The sequence below is a fragment of the Helianthus annuus genome, chromosome 7, assembly GCF_002127325.2.
Source record: "Helianthus annuus cultivar XRQ/B chromosome 7, HanXRQr2.0-SUNRISE, whole genome shotgun sequence".
NCBI classification, from domain to species: Eukaryota; Viridiplantae; Streptophyta; class Magnoliopsida; order Asterales; family Asteraceae; genus Helianthus; species Helianthus annuus.
The window spans coordinates 138,077,307-138,099,758 of NC_035439.2; the positions used below are offsets into that span (position 1 = coordinate 138,077,307).

The 22,452-nt window shown below is 35.0% G+C and overlaps 2 protein-coding genes and 1 long non-coding RNA gene across 12 annotated transcripts; 1 reads left to right on the plus strand and 2 right to left on the minus strand.

The window, feature by feature from the left end:
- Window positions 1-373: 373 nt before the first annotated feature.
- LOC110868751 (rRNA-processing protein UTP23 homolog) lies at window positions 374-7,658 on the minus strand. 4 transcript variants are annotated; one of them, XM_022118003.2, is made up of 9 exons: window positions 7,482-7,658; window positions 4,405-4,526; window positions 2,520-2,710; window positions 2,357-2,437; window positions 2,163-2,283; window positions 1,326-1,607; window positions 1,129-1,191; window positions 788-893; window positions 374-624 (listed from the first exon to the last, which is right to left on the minus strand). In XM_022118003.2, exons 3-8 carry the CDS (start codon window positions 2,708-2,710, stop codon window positions 801-803), a joined length of 831 nt encoding a protein of 276 aa, XP_021973695.1. In that variant the 5' UTR covers window positions 4,405-4,526; window positions 7,482-7,658; the 3' UTR covers window positions 374-624; window positions 788-800. The 4 variants fall into 4 exon arrangements, with proteins under 4 accessions (XP_021973695.1, XP_021973697.1, XP_021973693.1 ...); XM_022118005.2 differs by lacking the exon at window positions 4,405-4,526 and having other exon boundaries at window positions 7,488-7,658; XM_022118001.2 differs by lacking the exon at window positions 4,405-4,526 and having other exon boundaries at window positions 7,482-7,657.
- Window positions 7,659-10,212: 2,554 nt separating this feature from the next.
- LOC110868750 (probable transmembrane ascorbate ferrireductase 2) lies at window positions 10,213-13,852 on the minus strand. Of its 3 annotated transcripts, none has more exons than XM_022117999.2 (3): window positions 13,607-13,852; window positions 11,905-11,953; window positions 10,214-10,686 (listed from the first exon to the last, which is right to left on the minus strand). In XM_022117999.2, the coding sequence occupies exons 1-3, from the start codon at window positions 13,700-13,702 to the stop codon at window positions 10,406-10,408; spliced, it is 426 nt and encodes a 141-aa protein (XP_021973691.1). In that variant the 5' UTR covers window positions 13,703-13,852; the 3' UTR covers window positions 10,214-10,405. The 3 variants fall into 3 exon arrangements, with proteins under 3 accessions (XP_021973692.1, XP_021973691.1, XP_021973690.1); XM_022117998.2 differs by having other exon boundaries at window positions 10,218-10,760; XM_022118000.2 differs by lacking the exon at window positions 11,905-11,953 and having other exon boundaries at window positions 10,213-10,686.
- Window positions 13,853-18,661: 4,809 nt separating this feature from the next.
- Window positions 18,662-21,862, plus strand: LOC110868749. Of its 5 annotated transcripts, none has more exons than XR_004862851.1 (10): window positions 18,662-18,915; window positions 18,992-19,915; window positions 20,005-20,100; window positions 20,169-20,225; window positions 20,320-20,368; window positions 20,459-20,922; window positions 21,004-21,335; window positions 21,425-21,444; window positions 21,528-21,634; window positions 21,720-21,862. It is a non-coding gene; the product is annotated as an uncharacterized LOC110868749 (long non-coding RNA). The 5 variants fall into 5 exon arrangements; XR_004862852.1 differs by having other exon boundaries at window positions 20,462-20,922; XR_002552706.2 differs by having other exon boundaries at window positions 20,497-20,922.
- The last annotated feature ends 590 nt before the right edge of the window (window positions 21,863-22,452 follow it).

A 22,452-nucleotide genomic window follows, 5' to 3' on the forward strand; every position in this document is an offset into this window, starting at 1 on the left:
GTACCGAGCTCATCCCTATCCCTAACCCAAATATCAAACTTTAGATCCATTTGATTTCATTTATACAGGTTACAACTAAAAAATTGGGCCTTTTTATAACTTCCCAACACATGTAAATTTAAAAATGAAAAAAATACTAATTAATCAACTATACTCACAGAATGTTAGAAAACATATTTGAGTGCTGTGTTCTCATCATTCTACACACTTTACACATGCCAAAAGCTTTAAATTAAGAATAAAATCCTTTTTTAGTTTTTTCTTTCTTTGATGAAAAAATAAGGATGTCCAAACTGGCATAAAAGAAACCAAAATGACACTTAACTTCTAAAGTTGATACTTTTTTCCCAAGAAGTATAAATTAGCAACGAAATGAAATAAAAAAGAACAAAATCTTAAAAATGGCTGTTGCTACAGAAGCTTCAATAACAAAAGTATCACAAGCTCCCCATCTAAAAAAAACTAAACTATATCAAGAGCTATAATTACCGCAAAATTTGAGAACAGGCTCTACAAACGCCTGTTCTTACATAGTAGTTCTCGTCGACCCATTTAAAAAAACGTCATCATCTTCTAAAAATTTCAATGAATCTTCAAGACTCCGACATGCCATAAGTCCAAGGCCTGTAAACAGAACCAAGCATCAAACACATCGTTTCTTACCATCGTTTTACAATAACTATAAGAAACATGACATGGAAGATATAATGGCAATGGATATAGCATTCAACAACTCTAATGTTTAGAACTTTAAATAATTAAATTAGTTATTAAAGAAGCTACTTACGATCATATAGTCTTTAGTCGGTTGCGGTAGCGACATTTTTTGGCTTACGGGACCTTTTCCTTTTCTTGCCCCTGCTCCTTACGGTTTCAACATTCTCATTAACTTCCTGCAGTAGTATAAACAGAAACACATTGAACACGAAAAAATAATACTCGTTTCCTGCCTTAACCCCCTAGAAACCACCTTAACAGCGTAAGTTGTGGTTTACCGGTCTCACTGGTTAGCACAGTTTTGGTGGGGCCACATGAGTTTTCCATAACAGGTTCTCACAATTACCGAAAATCAAATAATAAAACAGTAGGCTCGGATAAGCAGATAAAAAGAAAGAAAATTGAACTTGCCTTTTGGGCAACAGGTTTTTGGTTATCCTTTTTCTTCTTCTTACAAGAAAGTGGATTCGGACCCTGAAAAATGCCCGTAAATATTAGCAACTTGATTACCAAAACTCGATGATCATGTCAGGAACCAAGGGTCCAAAACCTTAGCAAAAGAGTCAAGAATATAATTAAAAAAAAAAAGCATGATGTAGAACCAAAACCTTAGCTTTTTTTCTCTTGAATTGTACTTTATCCTTTACATCAGTTTTCCTTGTAGAAACATTTTTCTTTAAATCTACAATGGTTTCATTTGGAAAAGCTTCATCTGCTTGCTCGTCTGTTTCCAAACTTCTCTTCCTTTTATTACTCAGCATTTTAATCTCTAACTCGTTCAGGCGTGAGCGTTCTTCTTCAGCAGCTTTTGCAAACTGTTGTTGAGACTGAGATGGAGGCTCGAGAAATAAAGCGTTTCTGAGTGCAAACATTACAGGCACAGCGGGAATCTGTATCCATAAAGCATACAAGTTAAAAAGATTAAAAAAAAAACATATATATTTTTAGAACGAGTAAAATGCCATTTTCGTCCTTTTGGTTTGGCCAGTTTAGCGACTTTCGTCCAATGGTTTGTTTTTTCGCATCTAGATCCAAAAGGTTTGAAATCTTGCCATTTTCATCCGGCTTGTTAACTCCGTTCATTTTTCTCCGTTAAGTCAGAGGTATTTTCGTCTTTTTTGTTATCTTAAAGGGCAATTTAGTCTTTTTTACTTATGTACAGGCATTTAAAATACCCCTGACCGAATCCGTAAGACCAAATTGCCTTTAAGCTAACAAAAAAGACGAAAATACCCCTGACTTAACGTAGAAATTGGATATTAGAGTTAACAAGTCGAATGAAAATGGCAAGATTTCAAACCTTTGGATCCAGATGCAAAATAACAAACCTTTGGATGGAAGTCGCAAAACTGGCCAAACCTCAAGGACAAAATTGGCATTTTACTCTTTTAAATTGTTAAAATAAGTTAAGTTAAGTTAACCAAACAGATGAAACATGTATGAACCTCCTGAAACTTCCTGCGCAAGTCAACATCCTGAGTAGCAACGAAGAAATGCTCCGAATTGCTTTCCCCGATGACGTCTGATAGACAATCCACTGCACTCTTCCTCTTCTCGTGATCACACCTAAATATATCTCTTCAGTGTCATTGTTAAAAAAAATAAAAACATTTTTTAAAGGTGAAAAGACGATACTGACCTTGCAGGCGCAAGATCACGGGCCACGTTAAGAGACTCGGAGTAGGCTTCACCAAGGCTTTTCAACTCAGCAAGAACACATCTAATGGAGAGAAAGAACGTATAAGCATAAAAGTTATCGACTTTTTGAACGTAAAAACATGGTAAAAGTAGATGAATCGAACCTGGTGGTGAACATTTTGACTGGAGCACCTAGAATGTTAGAAATGGCGGTATCAGCAGGAGTAATGCGGTTAACAAGAAGATGGTGTATAAACGTCCCGTCGCACAATATCTTAAACGGTGATCTGAAACCATAGCATGTTGTAAAGAATCTAACACTTCTTCGATGACGTTTTTGCTTTTTCAACCTCATCTGCAAGACAAAGAAGGATCCCGATGTTTACTACGACACATATCACTTAAACCCTAAATCCAAAATCAATCAGCAAACAAAAAACTATACTGATTCCAAAATTCAAAACCTAACATTCAGGAAACTATACTTTAGGTTATTAACATTTAGGTCATGAAATTGATTTAATGGCGACAATGAATCAAGACTTAATGAACTGGTGCAGCATGTTTGCCCTAATTTGTAACTAACTATAGTTGAATGTCTAATCTTTATCCAACCTAACATGTTCGCCCGCCTGCCACCGGTGGAAGCAGGGGCCATTGATTCTGATGAAACGTTGATGTTGATTTCGATATTTATGTTCAATTGAAATGAAAAACATGCATCCAATTCGTAAAGAAATACAAAATCAAGGTCTATAAAAATTTAAAAACAAAAACAAAATCAGGAATCCTTGCACAAAAAAATCAAAAGAGAAACCTGATTAGGAGATGGTTGAGAGAAGATTGTGATCGAGTAACGACATTGTAGTGATATATTGTGAACTTATTAAAAGATTGGTCATGTTTTTTGTTCTCCTTTTACACGTGTTGACATTCAAGGCCTCAACTCACAATCAAACCGAATAAATGAATTTGAATTGAATAACTCTCAATCTTATTAACCAGAAAATATAGCTCTAAGACTGATTACAAACAAGAGGTGGCAAAATGGATGGGTTGGATTGGGTTGGTTGTTGGGTCAGGATGGGTTTGGGTTAGAATGGGTTAGGGTCAAGATGGGTAAAAGGAAAAAAAGGTCAGGATGGGTTCGGGTCCAGATGGATTGAGAATAACTCAATAATAATAAAAAAAATGAAAAAGAAACAAAAATTCAAAAAATAATAAATAAAACTTGAGAAACTATAAAAATTAAAATTTAAAAAAAAACTTCAAATTTAAAAAAAAAAAATATAAAAACTAGACTATCTCCCCCACCACAACCAAAGTCAAATTCTTAAACAAAAACCTCCTCGCTATCCGCCCGTCCGGCCTCAACGCAGCGATCCTCGCTCTAAATCCATCAACATACTCATGTTTCACACCTGGAAAACTCACCGGCAAGAAACTTTAACTTATCTAGGAGCCACCTTGCAAGAAATGTAAATGCTTCATAACTTAAGCAATTTGGAATATAAATGCATTAATATTGTTGAAGTGGGCTAAATTGTCTAATGAATCAACATTTTATTGTTTTATATCACTTTGTACTTATATTTATGGATGATTCTGTTGGTAATTCAGTTGAAGTTTTGCTACTGGTTTTAAATTTTAAATATCGAAGAACAAGCTGAGCTTGTAAACCGTAGTAACCTGAACTTGTAAACCTTAGTAATTAATTATCAAAGTAGTAGTACGAAGAAGTTCTCCCCAATTTAAACCCCATGAAAAAAGTATCAAATACATTTCAAATATTGAGTAAATGCTATACAAATCTCAACCCTAATCGCAAACCAAACAAATTTAGACTTAAATTAAACCAAGCACCTACACATACAAATATACAATCTAACAACGTCAAGAACAAACTGATTTATTCAAAAAATAACAAAGCTATCTTAAACTTCTTTAACAAAATATAACCAAATAATTATAAAAGCAACTGAACTGAACCAAATAATTATCTAATCGACAAGAACAACAATTAACTATGCTGAATCTGAGTTAACTCACTGTGTGACGAATGGATTGATACTGAATCGACGAAGAAGATGAATTGTAGACTTTTTAATCAAGTGTATCAGACTTGCAAAGATGAATCGACCAAGAATCTATGTTCGTGACTGCGTGAATCACTGTAATTGCAAAGACGTATGGAGAAGAAGATAAGCGCCCATCCTGACCCGTTCCTCTGTTTTGTTAAACCCAGTTTGACCTACTAGTTCTTTTTATTAACTTTAGAAGGGCCCATCCTGACCCATTGGAAAAAATCATTAAACCCAAAATAACCCATTGTGTTTAAATAATAGCCCAAATGAACCCATAATCAGTTCCTTGGTTTAAAATTGCCGGGCCTATTACAAACTCGTAACCATAATCACAACTTTGACTAGGTACAGTTAGAGAGGACTAGCTACGAAAAATAATACACACATGCTTATCTACTATTCTAATTAGCTACCATAAATTGAATACAACTCAAATGTGGGGCTAGCTCATTTAGTAGAGGTATATACCTCTTAAATGAGAGGTCCCAGGTTCAAACCACCTGGGTAAGGGGAGTTATTTAATTAATTTGGGTTTAAAAAAGCGAGCTTTAAGCGCGCTTAAAGCGTGAAGCGATGAAGCGTTTGGAATAACGCTTTTTGGTCTGAAGCGTCACAACACGTGAAGCGTTTTGAGGCGAGCTTTAAGCGCGAAGCGACCATGGTTTGAGGCGACGCTTCAGCCCAATCAGGTCACATTTGGGTCATTTTTTAGGCCCATTAGTCTTTCAATAGGGTTTAAATGAGGCCCTACTTCTTTACCCTAATAATCAGCCGCTATCTTTTAACATATCAGCCGCTCCCATCCTCTTTCCCCTTCTATTATCTCTGCAACTTGATTTCTATACGAAGAAGATGAGCTTGAAGAAGATATTGGATTGAGTGATGTTGATGGAGATGAATACGTACTTGATTATGATGATTATTGATTAAAGACTATTTTTATGTTTATGTTTTAAGTGTGTTTCGACTTTAATTTATGTTTTAACTATGTTTTTTATGTGTTAAGTATGTTTTTTAATCATGTTTTTGTGTTTATTATTGATTAACAAATAGAATAGGTCCATATTGATGTGTACAATATTTTTTTTATTTTTTTTTATTTTGAGCGCTTCGTATACGTGAAGCTCTCGCTTCGCGCTTGAAGCTTCGCTTAAAGCTTTTGGAACCAAAATGCTTCGGAGTGCCTCACGCTTTTTTAAACCATGGGTGTAATGTCGTAGGGGTAAGTTTTGCCGTTCAAAAACTAAATAAAAATAAAAAAATTAACTTCTCTAAATTGATTTAACCCACTAATCCATAACTCAAAAAAAGTTGGCCTAACCTGAACCGCCTCATTGACCGAGATCAGCCCAGCCCGCCTCATTGGCTCAAAGACGGGAATTACGTTCAGTAAGCCATAGACATATTTTGCCATTCGGATACAACCCACAAACTATTTAGTTCGTGTAGTATTGCAGTGTTTCAGGTCATGTGTTACCTCTTAAAGATATATATATTATTAAAAAGAAATCCTTACTAGGAATTCAAAAGTGACTCATTATTAGATATGTCATAAGAATTTTGTTATTCAGTTTTAACTTCTATGAACAAGGCATTTAATAAAAATGTTTAATATATTAAAGCAGTTATATAAATATAAAATTTAAGGTGCAAGAGGTATATAACTAGGATTGTTTGTTTCTAGATGTACAAATCAATAATGTTAAGTATTCATAAAAAACAAATATCTTAAAATAATACATTTGTATAGCTTAGAATTGTGAACGCTGGAATACCACAAATAAAGGAACAGAATAGGACCGAGTTTGCTGCAGAAGTTTGTTGCACTTTGATTATTTAATTCAGCTTTGTTTTCAGTTCTAGTTATCCAAAAAATTAGTCGAAAAATACCATTGTAATCTGTGCCGACTTATTAATAAAAGATTACATTCGACTACTTCTTGTTCTTATCATACTTCCAGTTTTGATATACCTCTCTGATCGCCAATAGTCACAACTCTAACACTCTGTTCCCGAGTCTCATTTAACAAGGGGAGGGGAGGGAAAAGAGATGAAAATATGAAAAACCATGTTCCCGAGTTTCATTTAACAGGGGGAGGGGAGAGAAAAGGGAAGAAAATTTGTCCATATATTCATCCTCCCAAATTGGAGAGGTTAGGAGAGAAAATATTATTAATTACTAAATTGCCCTCATATACAATTAAAATATTTTATGTTTAAAGGGTATAATGGTAAAATTGTTACTTTCTTTTCTTTTCCTCCTAACTCGGGAACACATAAAATGCTTGATTTCTTCTCTTTTCCTTTACTTTTCATTAAACTCGGGAACACGAAAAAAGTCACGTATTTTCCTTCCTTTTCTCTCTTAAATGAGACTCGGGAACACAGTGTAAAACTGGTCGAATGTGACTTTTAATACTCTACAGATACTCTGAGAACATCACCTTTGCCCGTTGGCGGAGATATGACACCGAGAATAACAAAACCGCCCAAGAATACATTCGCGCCACCCAAAATATTCACCAGCATCGCTTCAAGGTGGAGTCTTGCAGGAAACTCTAAGTTAAGTTTTTAACATTCAGGTCATGGAAACGATTTATCTGCGATAATCACCATGCTTGCCCTAATTTGTAACTACTTCTAGTTAACTGTCTAATCTCTATGTCGGAGAATTTATCACTTTTATAAAATTAAAAAAAAAAAAATACACAACCTGATTGAGCCATTCCAAAATCCAAAACCAATGAGCAAACCTAAAAATCCATACGTTGCCCTAATTTGTAAAAGAAAACTATATTTTAGGGTTTTAACATTTAATTTATGGAAACGAATCAACGACTTATCTGGCTACACTCAAGACTTAATGAACACTGGTCATCAATCATGATGCTAGCGCTGATTTGTAACTGATTCTAATTGAATTGAAGGTATAATCTCTATCTCAAATAATTTATCGATTTAATAAGCAATAAACCTAGTTGAACGCATATATTAGTAAGTAGTATGAAATAAACAAGAAAAAAGGGGAAACCTGTAAATTACTTTAACCCGTGAGAGTTACGAACGGAGGAGCAGTTGATCGGAGCAGCAACAGCGGCGGCGAGAGGCGGAGGAACTGTGTTTGCAAAAGCGTCGGAGCCCTAACCTATGGAAGCCGGAAACTGTTGTCGCTGTGTTGAACGATGTTGGCGGCTGTGTAACTGATGTTGCAGAGCGAAGGGCAAAGTTATAAGCAGTGTTTCCACAGGGGTAATATGGTAATTTTGTTGTTGAAAAGTGAGGCCGTAGTCATAAAGTCCATTTGGGGCGTTATGCGAATGACACCCCACGTCATAAGGGTTTTATTGGGCGTTATATGATTAGATGTTGTAGTCGTAAAGTCCATACCTCATCATTACTCAACTATTAGTTTTCAACTTTTTTATAATTAATTTCTAACTTTATAAAGTTAAAAATGATTTCATTAAATTAAAAAACATTACACTAAAATAAAACAAAAAAACATTACAATAAAATAAAATAAAAACATTACAATAAAATAATATAAAAAAACTCAAAGATTATATATTTTTTTCGATTCACTCCTTTTGTGCCAACGCCATCTTCAACGCTTTTCCGGTTAGGTGGTCGTGCGGTTTCGAGTAGAATTCAAAGTCACTCGGGCCTTTTCGATCTTGCACCGCTTCTTCTTCCGGCAGGTTGCGGTAGCTCTTCCTCCGGACTATCATAGTTTACATCGGTGTTTCGAGCGTCGGAGTTTGGCGTTTCGGGTTCACCCGACTCGTTGGTTTTTGATCTCTTTGACGGCCTTTTATTTGCCGACCGACCGGTATTCGTAGGGACGTCGTCCCATTTGGGGCTATTCCAAAGAATTTGCCAGCACTTCAAGTACGGAAAACTACCTTGACTGGTTTGATACTCGATTAAGGCCGCTTGTGTAATGTCCTCGTCGTTGTGGCCAATTTTCCATCCGTTTTTTACCCGTTGGTAAACGGATTGAAAATTTGTACACTTCTTATTGATATCGGTCCACTTGCCCGATATTGAATCCGCCAGCCGGTATTCGTCTCACCTACTCATGAGCCCGAAAAAAAGTTCTCGGATTCGGTTCTAAAAGATGGTTTTACTTTGGTTGTTTGCTAAAAAAATAAACAAATAATTAATACAAAAAAAAAATAAAACAAAAAAAAATTATACAAAAAATTAATACAAAAATATTACCTATTTGGGGGTCCTCCGACACGTCGAGCCAAAATCGGGTTAATGCGTACTCCTCTTCAAAATCCCACGGTTGCACTTTTTTCGCTCGGGTTTCGGTTTTCTTTTTATGTGGGCGTTTTGTTTTTTTCCTTTTTGCGTCTACTCTACTTCTGGTTGTGTATCCGGAACTACCTCGGGCTCGCGTAGTGGCGAGCCGAATGCTTTAGACGACCCCATTCCGCCCACGTTTGATTCGGGTTCCAACCGTATAGATTTGAGTCCCATGAGAGTGGTTGGTTCAATAGGTTCATGAAGCCGATTTGATGTTGATTAAAATCGACAAAACCGGATCCGTATGGGGTGGGTCGAGTGGGAACCGGAGAAACGCGACGGCTAGGATTGCTAGTTTGGTTCGTGTCCGCACTCGAACGCGGAGGAATAAAACCGCGGTTGAAGGGATGCATTGTATAAAAATTCTAGATTTTTATAAAAAAGGTAGAGATAAGAGGGTTTGAGAGTGTGTTGAATTTTTAAAAAATAGGAGAGATGGTGAATATTTATAGATATTAAAAATGAATTAATTTTTGTTTTTATTTTTGACCGTTGACAACGGTCGATTTTTCAAAATCAAACAAACATCACGCAACTATATATTGTCATCGCGGCTCCACCCTTTTTCACCCCCATAGCACCGCCCGTAGTGGTGTTCCGCGGCACTATGGGGCGCTATGCTAGAATCTCCCGTTATATGCCGTCCCATTACACAAGACCTTATAAGCTCATAAAAAAAGTCATAATATTCTGACTTCTCACAAATGACTTTTTCTCCTGTACAAAAAATTAAATTGTAGGAAACCAACAATTCCCAAGTGTGACTGTACAAACAATAATGACCTCATAAATGTGATTATTATTGGTGAATCGGTGGGATTATTAAAATCTAATTTCCCTTTTAAATATCCAAATATATCTTCGAAAGTTTTATGTAAAAGAAAATAAGGTATGGTATGATGATATTTAAAGAAGATCGTTTAAACGAAGCCTAAATAGGTAAACTTTTAAGCTAATATTTACTGGTTTTGTATTTGATCGTTGAAGCTTAGGATGTAAATTTTTCTGAGTTTACTATATACATGTATTTAGTTTAAATATGATATTTCATTGTGTTTTTTATGAGAGATTGCCGATTTTTATGATATACAATTGTGTTGTTCTACTCTAAATCAATGATTCTATGATGCAAATTTGACGTATGCGGTTTGTTGTTTCATTCGATTTGTGTAGGGCAATTACTTAAGAACGAATACGTTTAAGTTTTACACTTTGCTTTAAGTTGGGTGGTGCGCAGGGATGCTAAATGGGTCATGTTCGCGGGTTGAAGCCATTAGCGTGGTGATGTGGCGGGTAGCACTATGTTGCACCGCATAGCCTAAGTGTGATATCGAAGGTGGTTACATAACCGCATACCCTACTAATTCATTAAATCATCAATGCACTATGGTATACAAATAGATGTTTCATACGGATCTCGCTGTTCTCAACATCAATGTCATGGCCACCGGTTAACAAGAATATTTGATGAAAAAAAAAGTTAAAAAAAAATCTACTTTTAAACATATTTAAAAAATTATTTTATTCTACTTTTAAACAAACTGACATATTTTGGTATAATTGTTAAAATCACTAATGTTAACATAACTAACTTTTGACTCTCCCTCAAATTGGTCAAATATGAGTTATGTTACTCAACCGATCCTCTGAGAACATCACCTTTGCCTGTCGGCGGCAATATGATGCCGAGAATAACAAAACCGCATAGGAAAACAATCGAGACACCCAAAATATTCACCAGCATCGCTTCTGCAGAGTAACGTGAAATCACGTTGTTGGTTTGAAGAAACGTAGCTTTTTCTAAAAGGCCAGTTACACAAGCAGCAACCGCAAGCACGTAAATGTAGACTCCAAAAAACACATGCCATGGCAGCAGCGAAGCCCTGCTGTTTCTTGACCCGCCCGGATGCCAGAATGTCGCAAATCCAGCTCCCCACTAAACGGTCAAAAAGCGGTTCAAAAGTTGACTTTGTTTGACCAAAAAACATAAAGGAAGAGAGAAATGAGAACCTGGATGGTGAATAAGAATAAACATTAGACCTTGTGTAAAAGCATGCCGGTTAAAAAAAAAATTAAAAAAAAAAACTAGAAATGCTAAACATATCATATGTGCATCTATGAAGCCTCAAATTAACTGATAAACAATCGAAGAACAACATTATACAGTCTTGTAATTAAGTAACTATAAGCATATATAATGGCAGTGGCGGAACTAGCCTATTAAATCAGGGGTATCCCAAATTTTTTTTTTACTGCAATCATATAATATTAAAAAAACGATAGCGGCGACATTAAATAAAGTATAATCTGGAAATCCATATCCGGCGAACTTTCAGGCAAACTCACCGGCATAACCAATAGTGGCGACATGCGTATTAACGACGACATTTTGTTCATTAGTGACGACCTCATTACCGGCAAACATGTCGCCGCTAATGATTGTTGATTTTTTTTATTGAACCAGTGTTATTGGCAGCAGCAAAATAGGAGACCAGTGCGTAAAGGATTGACCAGCCACGTTTGGTTTTCTTCCAGATCCTGATCCTGAGCGACGATCAGAAATAATGCCGCCATACGTATTTTGTGATTTTTTTGGGCTAATCTGATCAGCTGGGCTTATCTAATCAATTGGGTCATTGTTTCAATCGGCTCCCTTATTTTGTAAGTTTTGGTTGGTTAGGGATATCTTTCTATTATTTTAGGGATATCTTGATAAGAACTAGAAATTCAACTTCGATTACTAGAAGAAACGATTACATAAGTAGCCAAATTCGAGATAAGCTTGATCTCCGATTACAAGGTTCAGAACCCTAATTTTTATAACATAAACATTGGCATCTAAAAAAGGAAGGAAACTGCTACTAATACTAATAATTCTAATTAAGCAGTTACCAAAATAACTTCCCCACTATTCTGCTATTATTGTGGAACAATTAATTTGGCGGGAATGGGAATAAAATTAGGTTGGGTTCGTATCATATCTTTTGTATAAAACCGAAAAAAAACTAAAAAAAAGATACACCAAGCATACGGACTTCAGCCGTAGCCCGTGCTACAGCTCACATAATAGTAGTCCCGCCCCTGTATAATGGTATCTCTATCTTGTAGGCGATTAAATTAAAGTATAGAAGAGTAAATCTGTAAATGCAGTCACCTTCCCCATTCAGCAGAACAAGACCGATTACCATCAAAACAGGATGAACCTGCAGTAAAATAAGAAAAATGCTTATAAAGTTCAAGAATTTATAATACGCTCGAATTTTCCGGATGAACAAAAAACACATTATGAGATTAGGGCTAATATCTTTTTTTATCTTTCTTGAAACATAAAGGATTAAACAAATTATAGAGTAAAACTATCACAACTTCTTTGTATCGCGATCTACACTTTCTTGTGTTACATAAATGGATGGCATTGTCTGTCATGGTAATTCTGCAGGATAAAACCCTAAGACCAACCGTTGTGGTCTCGCGCCCCTTGCCAAATGGGCTTTTTAACGCCCCCGTACACCACCCCAGGGGCGCCAAAGTTGTATTCGCCAAACCCTTCACGGGCGTTAAAGGTTGAAAGAGGGGGGGGGGGGGGGGGGGCACTCACACACACACACACATTTATATTTTTTTATTTTATTTAATTACTAGTTAAACCACAACGTGATAGTTAAAGGGTGGGTTAGTTAAAGCGTCACTGCCTACGGCGCATTAACGTGATACGAACTCATGGGTCAACCCATGTCTTATGTTTTATGGGCAGCTCCAGATGGGTATTTGACCCATTTAATTATCTGCAGAAATGGGTTTTGGGGGGAACGGTTCTAGGAGCAAGTAGTGGGCAGTTTCTAGCAGTTAATTACCTTCTTTTCTTTTATGTTAAATAAGGCAGAATAGGGAATGTTTTAGATGTCGATGTTTATTTTATAAAAATTAGGGTTCTTAAACCTTTTAATTGGAGACCTAATCCTTCTCGAATTGGATTATCTATCTTGTTTGTTCTTGTTTCAATCAAATCTGAATTACAGATTCTATCATAACGCCCCTTTCCATGTTAAACCACAACGCCCAGCCTAACGGTTAAAAAGTAAAAACAACACCCAAATGAGGATTCATAAACACCTAATATCCAAAACAAATCATATGTCACAATTAAAACAATTGTGTTGACAGGCCCAGCACAACCTTCTCGCTCTGCATGAAAAGCCCCACTTTCTGGCCCTCAGGCGCATTTTTCAGGCCAAGTTCTGACGATATTCCGGCCAAAAATCATTTGAACAGGTCCCAAACAATAATACCAACCGACCCTAAACAAGCCTGGAATCAACCTAAAGAAGCCTAAAACCCCTAAGAGCATTCACATCCAAGACATCATATTCTCAGTGTGGTGTTTTTAAAATATAAAAAGTATAAAAAGTGGTTGTGAGTGGAGGAGAGATAAAATGTTACTGTTCATCTGTATATTTGAGGGGACACTGTTCACCCACTATAATTTTTTAATATATATTGAAAGTGGTTGTGAGTGAAGGAGAGAGAAAAATGTAATGATAAAGGTATAAAAATATTATTTAATTGAAAAGGAGAGAGAAAAAGTATTTGTTTTTAGTGGAAATATATTGATATAGGAGTTGTTTTTTAGTGAAATGTATGTATAATTTTAGGGGGTTGGATGTGAATGCTCTAATATAACCACAACCAATCTGCAGCCCCAAATCAGAGATCTATCAAGCATAAATTAGAACCATGGCATTGCAAAAACAAATCATATACAAGCATAAACAGCTAACAATTGAAAAAGGGTACTTTTTATTTTATTTTATTTTACTTAAATAAATAAATAAGAAGAGGAGGGTTTAGAAAATTACATTGAAGATGAGAGTTTTGTCGTCTGAAATGATAGCCAATCCTCCTCTGTAGCGAGTGTTCCATATGAGAACTAACGCAGCCATAAATAGACCCATAACTCGCACGAATAAGATGAGTGGGGGGGAATTTCACTGATGGAACAACCGCCATTGGAGCTGACTTCTGTCAGATTGGGGAAGAAACAAACAAGATCTTGACTTTCAATCTTTCATGTCATTCAGTAAAAATGTATTCTCTATCATACCTGTTTTACTTCTATTGGTTTAGTTTGTTACGATACTAGCATGATATAAGGGTGAAGGGGGTGCTCACCTAATAGGTGAGTCCCCTCTCTTACGCCAAACCAATCCTCGTGTGCCACGTCAACTCCCCTCTTAAACTCCCCTAACACCCTAAATTGATGGCGGCACTCCCCTCTTAGGTGAATTGGTTTTTTTTTTTAAAAAAAAAAGAAAGAAAGAAAAACATTGATTGGACAAGGCCTCTCTCTCTCCTCCATCTCTCCTCGGTGAGCCGCCACCGTTTCTCTCACCTCTCTCTTGGTCACCGCATGGTTGGCGGTGTATACCTAATCGGCAAAATGGGTCACCGATGGGGGTCACCGATGACACCCCATATACCCTAATGATACTGACAAAGAGAAATGTTCACGGGATATTGACACGTGTTTTATACCAATTAGAAAATTATAAAAATGAATATCGGTGCCAATGTTTTTTGGTTGGTATCATTTCAATTTTTTATGATATTGTTACTGTACCAATGTTGTTTGGCATATCGAGAAACCATTAAAAATGAATATGGTATCGATGTTGGTGTTGTTCGGATGGTATAATTACAATTTTCATGGGATTTAACAAAAAAATTAACTATATTTGACTCTTTTGAATTAACTTTTAGTGGATCGTAGGTAAAAATAAACACGTCGTAACGTGTATTTGAAATTTATAATACGTTATATTATATTGCTAAATTAATGAAAATGGTAAACACGTTATAAAGTACGTTTGTGTTTCGATCAGTTGTATATTACTATTCACGACTCAATTTTAGATAGTATTTATATCTAGATGTAAATAAAAATAAGCACGCAATGACGACGTACTCGAAATTTTATAAAACACTGTATACTATCTTAAAAAATAAAAACCAAAGTCGGTGGGGTTTCCACCGGCTTTGGTTGGCCCTTTCATATGTATATGGATAATATAAATTAAATGAGGGCATAGAAGGAAAAAACATAAAAAATGAAATTGTCTTTTGGTGTACTTAAATCTAGACGTGACTCTATAACTAACCTAATAAATTACAAAAGTCCCTTCTATTTACTACCCCTCTACTTTGGCATTTGACCTTTTTAACCCCTACCTTTTTACTAATTTAATTTTCCATCAGTAACTTTTGTTCATTAAATTATTTTGTTTATCTCTATCGTTCTTTTACTTAAAAAAACATTTTTACGTGCATATTTTTATGTATGTATCGATATAAATTTGAGTGTGTCTACGTTTTGACATAAAAATTTTTTGGAGATAAATCAGGTCAAATATGATACGTTTTCGTTTAAAACCTTTTTTACGTGCATATTTTTATGTATGTGTCTGTATTAATTTGAGTTGGTCTACGTTTCGACGTAAACTTTTTGGGAAACGAGTCAGGTCAAATATAATACGTTTTCATGCTTATTTTTATGTATATTTTCGTAAATTTTGTTCGGAAACGAGTGGAGTCAAATTGTATTTCTTTTTCCTTTTTTAAGCCTCTAATATATCCCATATAATATGTATATAATACATTATGATTATACGGTATTAATTCGATTTACTTTATGTTTTGATCCAATCGCAATGCTTATATAAGTTATACTGAGTTCAATCGAATACGTCGAACACACACGTTTTCGTATGGTTAACGCATCACATAACGTTTGGACTAATCCATTCGATATTTGTGATGTGCACGCGCCGCAACGCGCGCGAACTTATTACTAGTTTTATCTTAAAGTTATAAGCAAATAAAATTAAGTTTAAAATAATTAAAATAATAAAATACTACAATAATAATAAAATTAAAGAACCAGCAGACATAGCATCTTAATGGTATGTATAACAATGCCTTTAACAAAACTTTAAAAATATTAGAAAAAATCATGAAAGTATTTATTTTTTGTGTTATATTCTTACACTTTTGTTAGACATAAATTCTGTTTTTAGTCATGTCACACCCAACATATAATCAACATGTGATTATATTTCTGTCAATTCATATATGAATGCATCACTTATAAAACTTTCAATCATGTAACAACCACTCTTCATGAATTATTATAACCACATTTTTTTATTTGAAGATTCATGAGCGTGTGGTCAGATACATGAAGGGTCCACTTACGATGCACCCTTAGGTGACATAGGCGGATGACATGGTGGTGCGAGTGGGGCGCGGCTCTGGAAGCTGCATGACAAGGTGGCGTCCTGGTATACGTAGAGATTTCGAGTTGGCGTGCGGACGCACTAGTTCAAATGGTGCGTGGCGAAGGCCTGTCTCCACGGAAGCTTGGCACGGGTTTGACTAAGGCGTGACTGCGTGCGCACTAGAGCAGTCTACCCGCTAGTAAGTTAATGTCTGACGGTTTCATGTCATGAATGACAGTATTGATTAACCCTTTAAATTCGTCTAATTAGAGAATTAAAACTCGTCTATTACAAGATTAATGATCTTGTTTAATTGTCTAAATTTTAAGAATAATAAATGGGGGCTTAATTAGCTCTTTACGTATGTGAATATAAGAATAGAAAGATATACGTTCTAAAACACTATAAGAAAAATCCACACTAAAATCATCATTGTTCTATAGAATGATGATTCATTCTATATTGTCCCTGTACACAACATAATATTTTTCTACTTTAAGAACACCATTATACAGGTGCTATTTTGAGCGTGAGATTCATCTCTGGCAGTATACATACTATTTCGGTTGTTGTACCCTGGGAGACAGACCGTCTCGAAAAGAGACACGAAATATGTTTTAAGGGCTCTATATCAAACATGATCTTCAACCAAAACTGTCAAACTTTTTAGTGTGCTAATTGGTGTAGTTAAGGAGCATCTATAATGCTACCAAATGCGTGTGAAGTACTCACAAGAGATGCCGCTTGAATCGATATTGGTATATAAAATTGTAATTTTATATTATGTTTATTTAGTTTTGTAACCGGTATTGTACTATAATATTTTCCATGAATGACAACGTTATTATATATTTTGTAATATATATATTTTAATAAAATGTGGACTTATTTCCTACACAGAGTAGCGAACTTATTTAAAACAAAGCAATATTTTTTATATAAATAAGGTTTTAGTGTCTTAGAATCTTGATTGAATATTTGAATCATTGCAATCAAACCCATCTCACCTCATTTATGTAATGTGCCATTCGTACTAACATCACTGTCTCAACACAATAAATCAATAATACCTATTTGTAATTCAATAATGACAAAAGAGAATAATTGAGCTTATCATGTTCTTTATTCCATATGTACCGCTATAGGTGGTGTTTGGTTTTTTCAATTATAACTCCATGAGTCCTTGCCTCCATGGTAAATAGGAATAAGTTTATCACCTCTATACTATCTTTCAGGTTTCATGTTTGTTCATTAAGGGGTGTTTGGGATTATTTTTTTATTTATTTTTAAGACCGTGTGATTTAGTTATAACACGAGTAAAAGATTATGTATGTTTGTTTTTAATTCTTTTGATCGGTTGCTTGGATGTTGGTTTGCTTTAGAGCACCAAAACAAATTGATTTTGATTAGGCACATATTTTCTATTGGTTATGTCTAAACTAGGGATGCACATTTCATATCGAGTACTCATATCATACCGATAGATTCAATACTATATATGGTACCAACTTTTCCATAAATTTAGTATCGGTATTTTCGATGCTGGTACCGGTTCGACATCAGTATAGTACCAATCCCATTTCTAGTCTAAACTAATATTCTTCACTTATATGCATTTATGTGATTAGATATAACAATGCATCACAAAAAGTTGTGGATTATTTCAAGAGAAAACTAGGTCAATTGTATATATTCTTGAAGCATAACTAGAAAGTAGAAATATTGCAGCAGTGTTTAGATTGAGCCAGAGGACACGATAATTATGATAATTAGTTGGTTTTCCGGCGCTTTGCGCCGGGCTTTCAGTTGTTATTGGTTCGGTTCGGTATTGTACCGGTATGATACAAACGGTTTGTATAGCAATCAAGATTTGTTTTGCACTGATCGAAAACTATAGAACCGAATAGTGGTACCAACGTTGTTCAAGTGGTATAAGTTCGATTCGTCATAATATGGGTTTATGTACTCATTACAGGTACCGGTACCGATAGCGATGTTCGATTCAGCACGATACGGTAGCCAATAGCCATACAATTGATTTGGTTTAGATTTGCTATAGTATCCGTTTTTATCAAATTTATATCAGAATAGTGAACTTTAAATAGATGGGTGCACCACTAAGTTTATACTAAAAGTTATAAATAAACTACCTTAAATAAATGATTTATGTTTTGATTATCATTTCAATTTCACAAAAGAAATTACAATTCTTCAGTCATTATCTTTTTGTATATTTAAAAAAAAAAAATTGCTAATGAAATGTTTTATCGTCATGTTTAGTAAAGGTAAATGTATCATAAATTTACCTTTATTGTAATAATGAAATTAGGCCTGTAAATAAATCGAATGTTCATGAACAATTCATGAATATGTTTGGTGGGAAGTTCGTTCATGTAATAAATGAACGAACATGAACAAAAATATTTGTTCGTTTAATTAAACGAACAAACATGATCACATGCTTTGTTCGTTCATTTATGTTTATGAACGTTCGTTTATGTTCGTTCATATATGTTTGTTTATGCTCGTTTATGTTCGTCTTGTAAATGTCAAACAAAATCTATTATCTATTATATATAATAAACATAAAGATTTGGGCTGACGTGTCAATCAATTAGAGCCTCTTAGGTTTGTTTTTGGCGGGAAAATGGGATGGTGCTCGCGAATCTCTTTTTTGAGCAACCCGACCCACTGAATTCGGACCCTATATATTTATGTAACCCTAATTCCTTTTCATTCTTCCTTGAGAAGCTACTAATCTCTCTATCTCCTTCTTCACCGTCCCTTCTTTTCTAAAACCTAGGTATGATTTTCGTTAACTATCTTCTCATCATTCAATTGATTATATCATCTCTGAGAATATCAAGTACATTTCGGATCCAGATTTGTTCAAGGTAAGAATGTTTATCTGTTTTGTTCCATTCTTTTTCGAGGTAAGCCCTAATATTCGCGATTCTTTGGTTTTTTTAGATCTGGACCGACCGGTGTTGACGAAAAAGGAATTACTCTTTGTTTTCGGAAGGATGTTTGTGGGTTTAGCTATGACATGTGCTGATAAACTTTCTGATGTACCGACTAATCTTTAGGTCATGTTTGGGGGTTTAGTTATAATCATCTGTATTATAATCGATTTTCCTTTTGATTGAAGGTTCTTCCTTAATTTTGTTGTTTTTCATGTAATTTATTCATCTGTGTTAAATCCATATTTTCCCCGTTTCGTTTAATAACAAAATCATGTTATAGTTGCGTATAATAGCACCAGATTTACTTTGAATAAGTATGTTATGTTATAATAGATAATGATCATGATTTATCGTTTTTTATTTTGATCTTTATGTTCTTTGTTTCATGATTTCATCAGAACAAGTTACAATTCTGATATTTTGTCGGTTTAGTATCCGTCGTTTTTATGGTTTCTAGATTTGAGGTCTTCTTTGCGTTTTGATCATTTAGGGTTTTTTATACATTTGTTAAATCGTTGATAATTTATCCTATTAAGGAATTGATTTTAGGGTTTTTATGCTTAACAAATTTTTAACGCCCCTAATTTAGTTTCTTTGATTTTAGGGTTTTTTAGTTGTTAACAGAATAACATTTTGAGTTGGGTTTTCTGGATCTGAGATTATTATACTATAAACTTGTGTTTGATCTTATTGTGAATGATATGGTTTTGCATGCTGAATTTTGTTTGAATTTAGATTTTCAAGAACGCGTGTTTGATCAATTTCACACTTAGTCACATGATTAATTTTGTTTTATGTGATGTTGGGGGTTCTATAATTTTAATATGGGATTGTGGTTTGGTTGGGATTGTGTGATTTTGTTGCGAGATTAGTGTAGCCACGGTGTTTGATGAAATGACTCTGTGAAGGAAGACATGTTATTGATGGCAAGGTACAACTCCACTCTTGCTCTCTCTCTATATATATATATTTATTTCTCATAATCACCTCATTCATTTTCCTTCCATTTTATGTATTCAGGCCGCCGGTGAATACATATGGTTAACTTACAAGCAAGTCTATGACACAATATTGAAGCTTGGAGATTCCATCTGCACTTGAGGAGGAATTAACAAAGTACGCACTTACTTACTTACTTGCCTTTCTTTATTTTTTGTGGGAATTTTACAACCTCTCGTGTTTAGGGGGCAAGATGTGGAATATATGGGACGAATTGCCCAAAATGGGTTGTAAGCATGCAGGTAATTATTTATATCAGATGACGACATTCACTCTTTGTAATAATAATAATCCATCATTTTATTTCTGCAACTGACTGCAATACATCTTCTGCAGGCCTGCAATGCTCACAGTCTTCATTGTGTCCCTTTATATGACACTCTAGGTATGTATCATCCTTTTTGGTGCTTAGATATAACTCTAGGTTATGTTCATCAATGGTCTTTTGCACACTGACAATTCTGCTTGTGTGCAGCAGCAACTGACTTGAATCTTTGGTAATGGTTTTTTAAGGTGCTGGTGCAGTGAAATACATTATATGTCATGCAGAGATCTCAATTATATTTGTAGAAGAGACTAAAATTTTTGAGGTCGTTGGAAAAACGTCTCAGTTTTGTTTTACATTGTCATTAACAAGATTTATGATTCTTGCCTTTGTAACCTTTTAGAGCTGTCTGTACACTATCTTGCTTCTTTGTTTTTTAGTTTTTGAGAAAAAAAAATCTCATTATTTATAGGTATTAAAAACGCTACCCTATAATGCAAAGTACTTGAAAAGTGAGTTTCTTGTCTATTTTCATCATGTTTATTTTATGGTCCGCACATGAATTAAATTGTTTTATAGCTCTTGTGAGCTTTAGCACAATCATAAATGAGCAGAAGCAAATGGCTGAAACATGTGGCTTGGAACTTTATTCTTGGGAAACTTTTCTGCATCTGGTAAGCACCCATATACACATATTACATATACATGGGCACGTTCAATGCATAACCGATGAGATTACTTGATTAATATTGAAGGGAAGTTAAGACCAATATGAGTTGCCATCAAAGATGAGGAGTAATGTCTGTACAATCATGTACACAAGTGGAACCACTGGGGAACCAAAAGAAGTTATGATCAAAGATTGTACGGGAGGCGATGGTGTCATTTTCGTCAAGGACAGTCGTAGCTCCAATAATACTATGTTCACATAACTCATTCTTCATGCTGCATTGTAGATTTCTGGTTTTGATTCATGATATCTTAATGATTTTTTTTTTACGTTTATACCCTTTAGGATGTATTGGAAATTCTCCGCCTGTGCTTGCTAAGGCATAAACTTTCATGCATGCTAGCGGTGAGTCTTAAGGTAAGCACACATTTGATAAAAGATTTCTTATTGTTTTTCTTTTTTTTTATATTGTGTAATTTATTGAATTCTTGGTTTCTTTTAAAAAGGTTGGAGCAATTGTTTCATGGTAAAGTCTCTAAAATGTTTTTGCTTTTTAACCTTACCTCTTTGTATACGTTGAATTCATGAGTCATAATATATCAATTGCAGATTTAAGATGACATGGATTTGCTTTTTGGACAATTTCGACTATTGCCAAAAGGTGGGCTTGGGGGCACAATGGGTAAATGTCATGCTGCTATCGCTTGCTTTTCTAGGTATCGTTTTTTGAATATATCTCATAGTTTTGTAGTACAAATGAGTTCAGAAGCTACAATGTGTTGATTGCTGCTATTGATGCAGTCTGAGTGATAGGAGATTCTGTTGGATGTATTGTTACGTGTATTGAGATAAACCTCCCACGTGTAACCACAACTCTGTTTTACCATATGTGTCTATGACTCTTATGTATGGTCACGTGTGATTAATACTTAGATATCTGCATGACAGGGGCTTGGTTCACCAGTTTTTGACAAACTTGAAGCTGAGTTGGATAAAGCAGCTATGTCTTTACCTGCAACCAAGGGATTTGAGTTTGACAGTTGATTTGCATCTGTGTCGGGCGTGTTCTGTAACGGGTTAAATACAGGTAAATTTTGTGATGTTTGAGATATGTAGTTTTTTTCTTGGGGTGATATAAGCTGTTTTGTTCTTTTCATTCTTGAATACCCAAAATTGACTAAACCCTAAATTTCCTTTCAACTATTAGGGTATAACAGGACTAAACCCTAAATTTCCTTTCGACACGTATATATGTTAACAGATGTAGGATATACTGGTTTTTAACCACATTTATCCAAGTTATAATGATTTTTTATGTGTTTTTTTTATTATCTTTGACGATTTCTATTAATTTTACTTGGTTTTTTAGGTGTTTCTTTTGTGACGTGACCAATTGCTTTCTTGATTGATGTTTGGGTTGGATCAGTGCCTTTGCCAGAAGTGTTTCCCAATTTGCTTGCTTTAGAAAAGGAAAAGCTGTGTTTGGTGGCGCCAAGGGTGCGGGTAATGGTGCAGTAAATTGGAGCTAGAAACG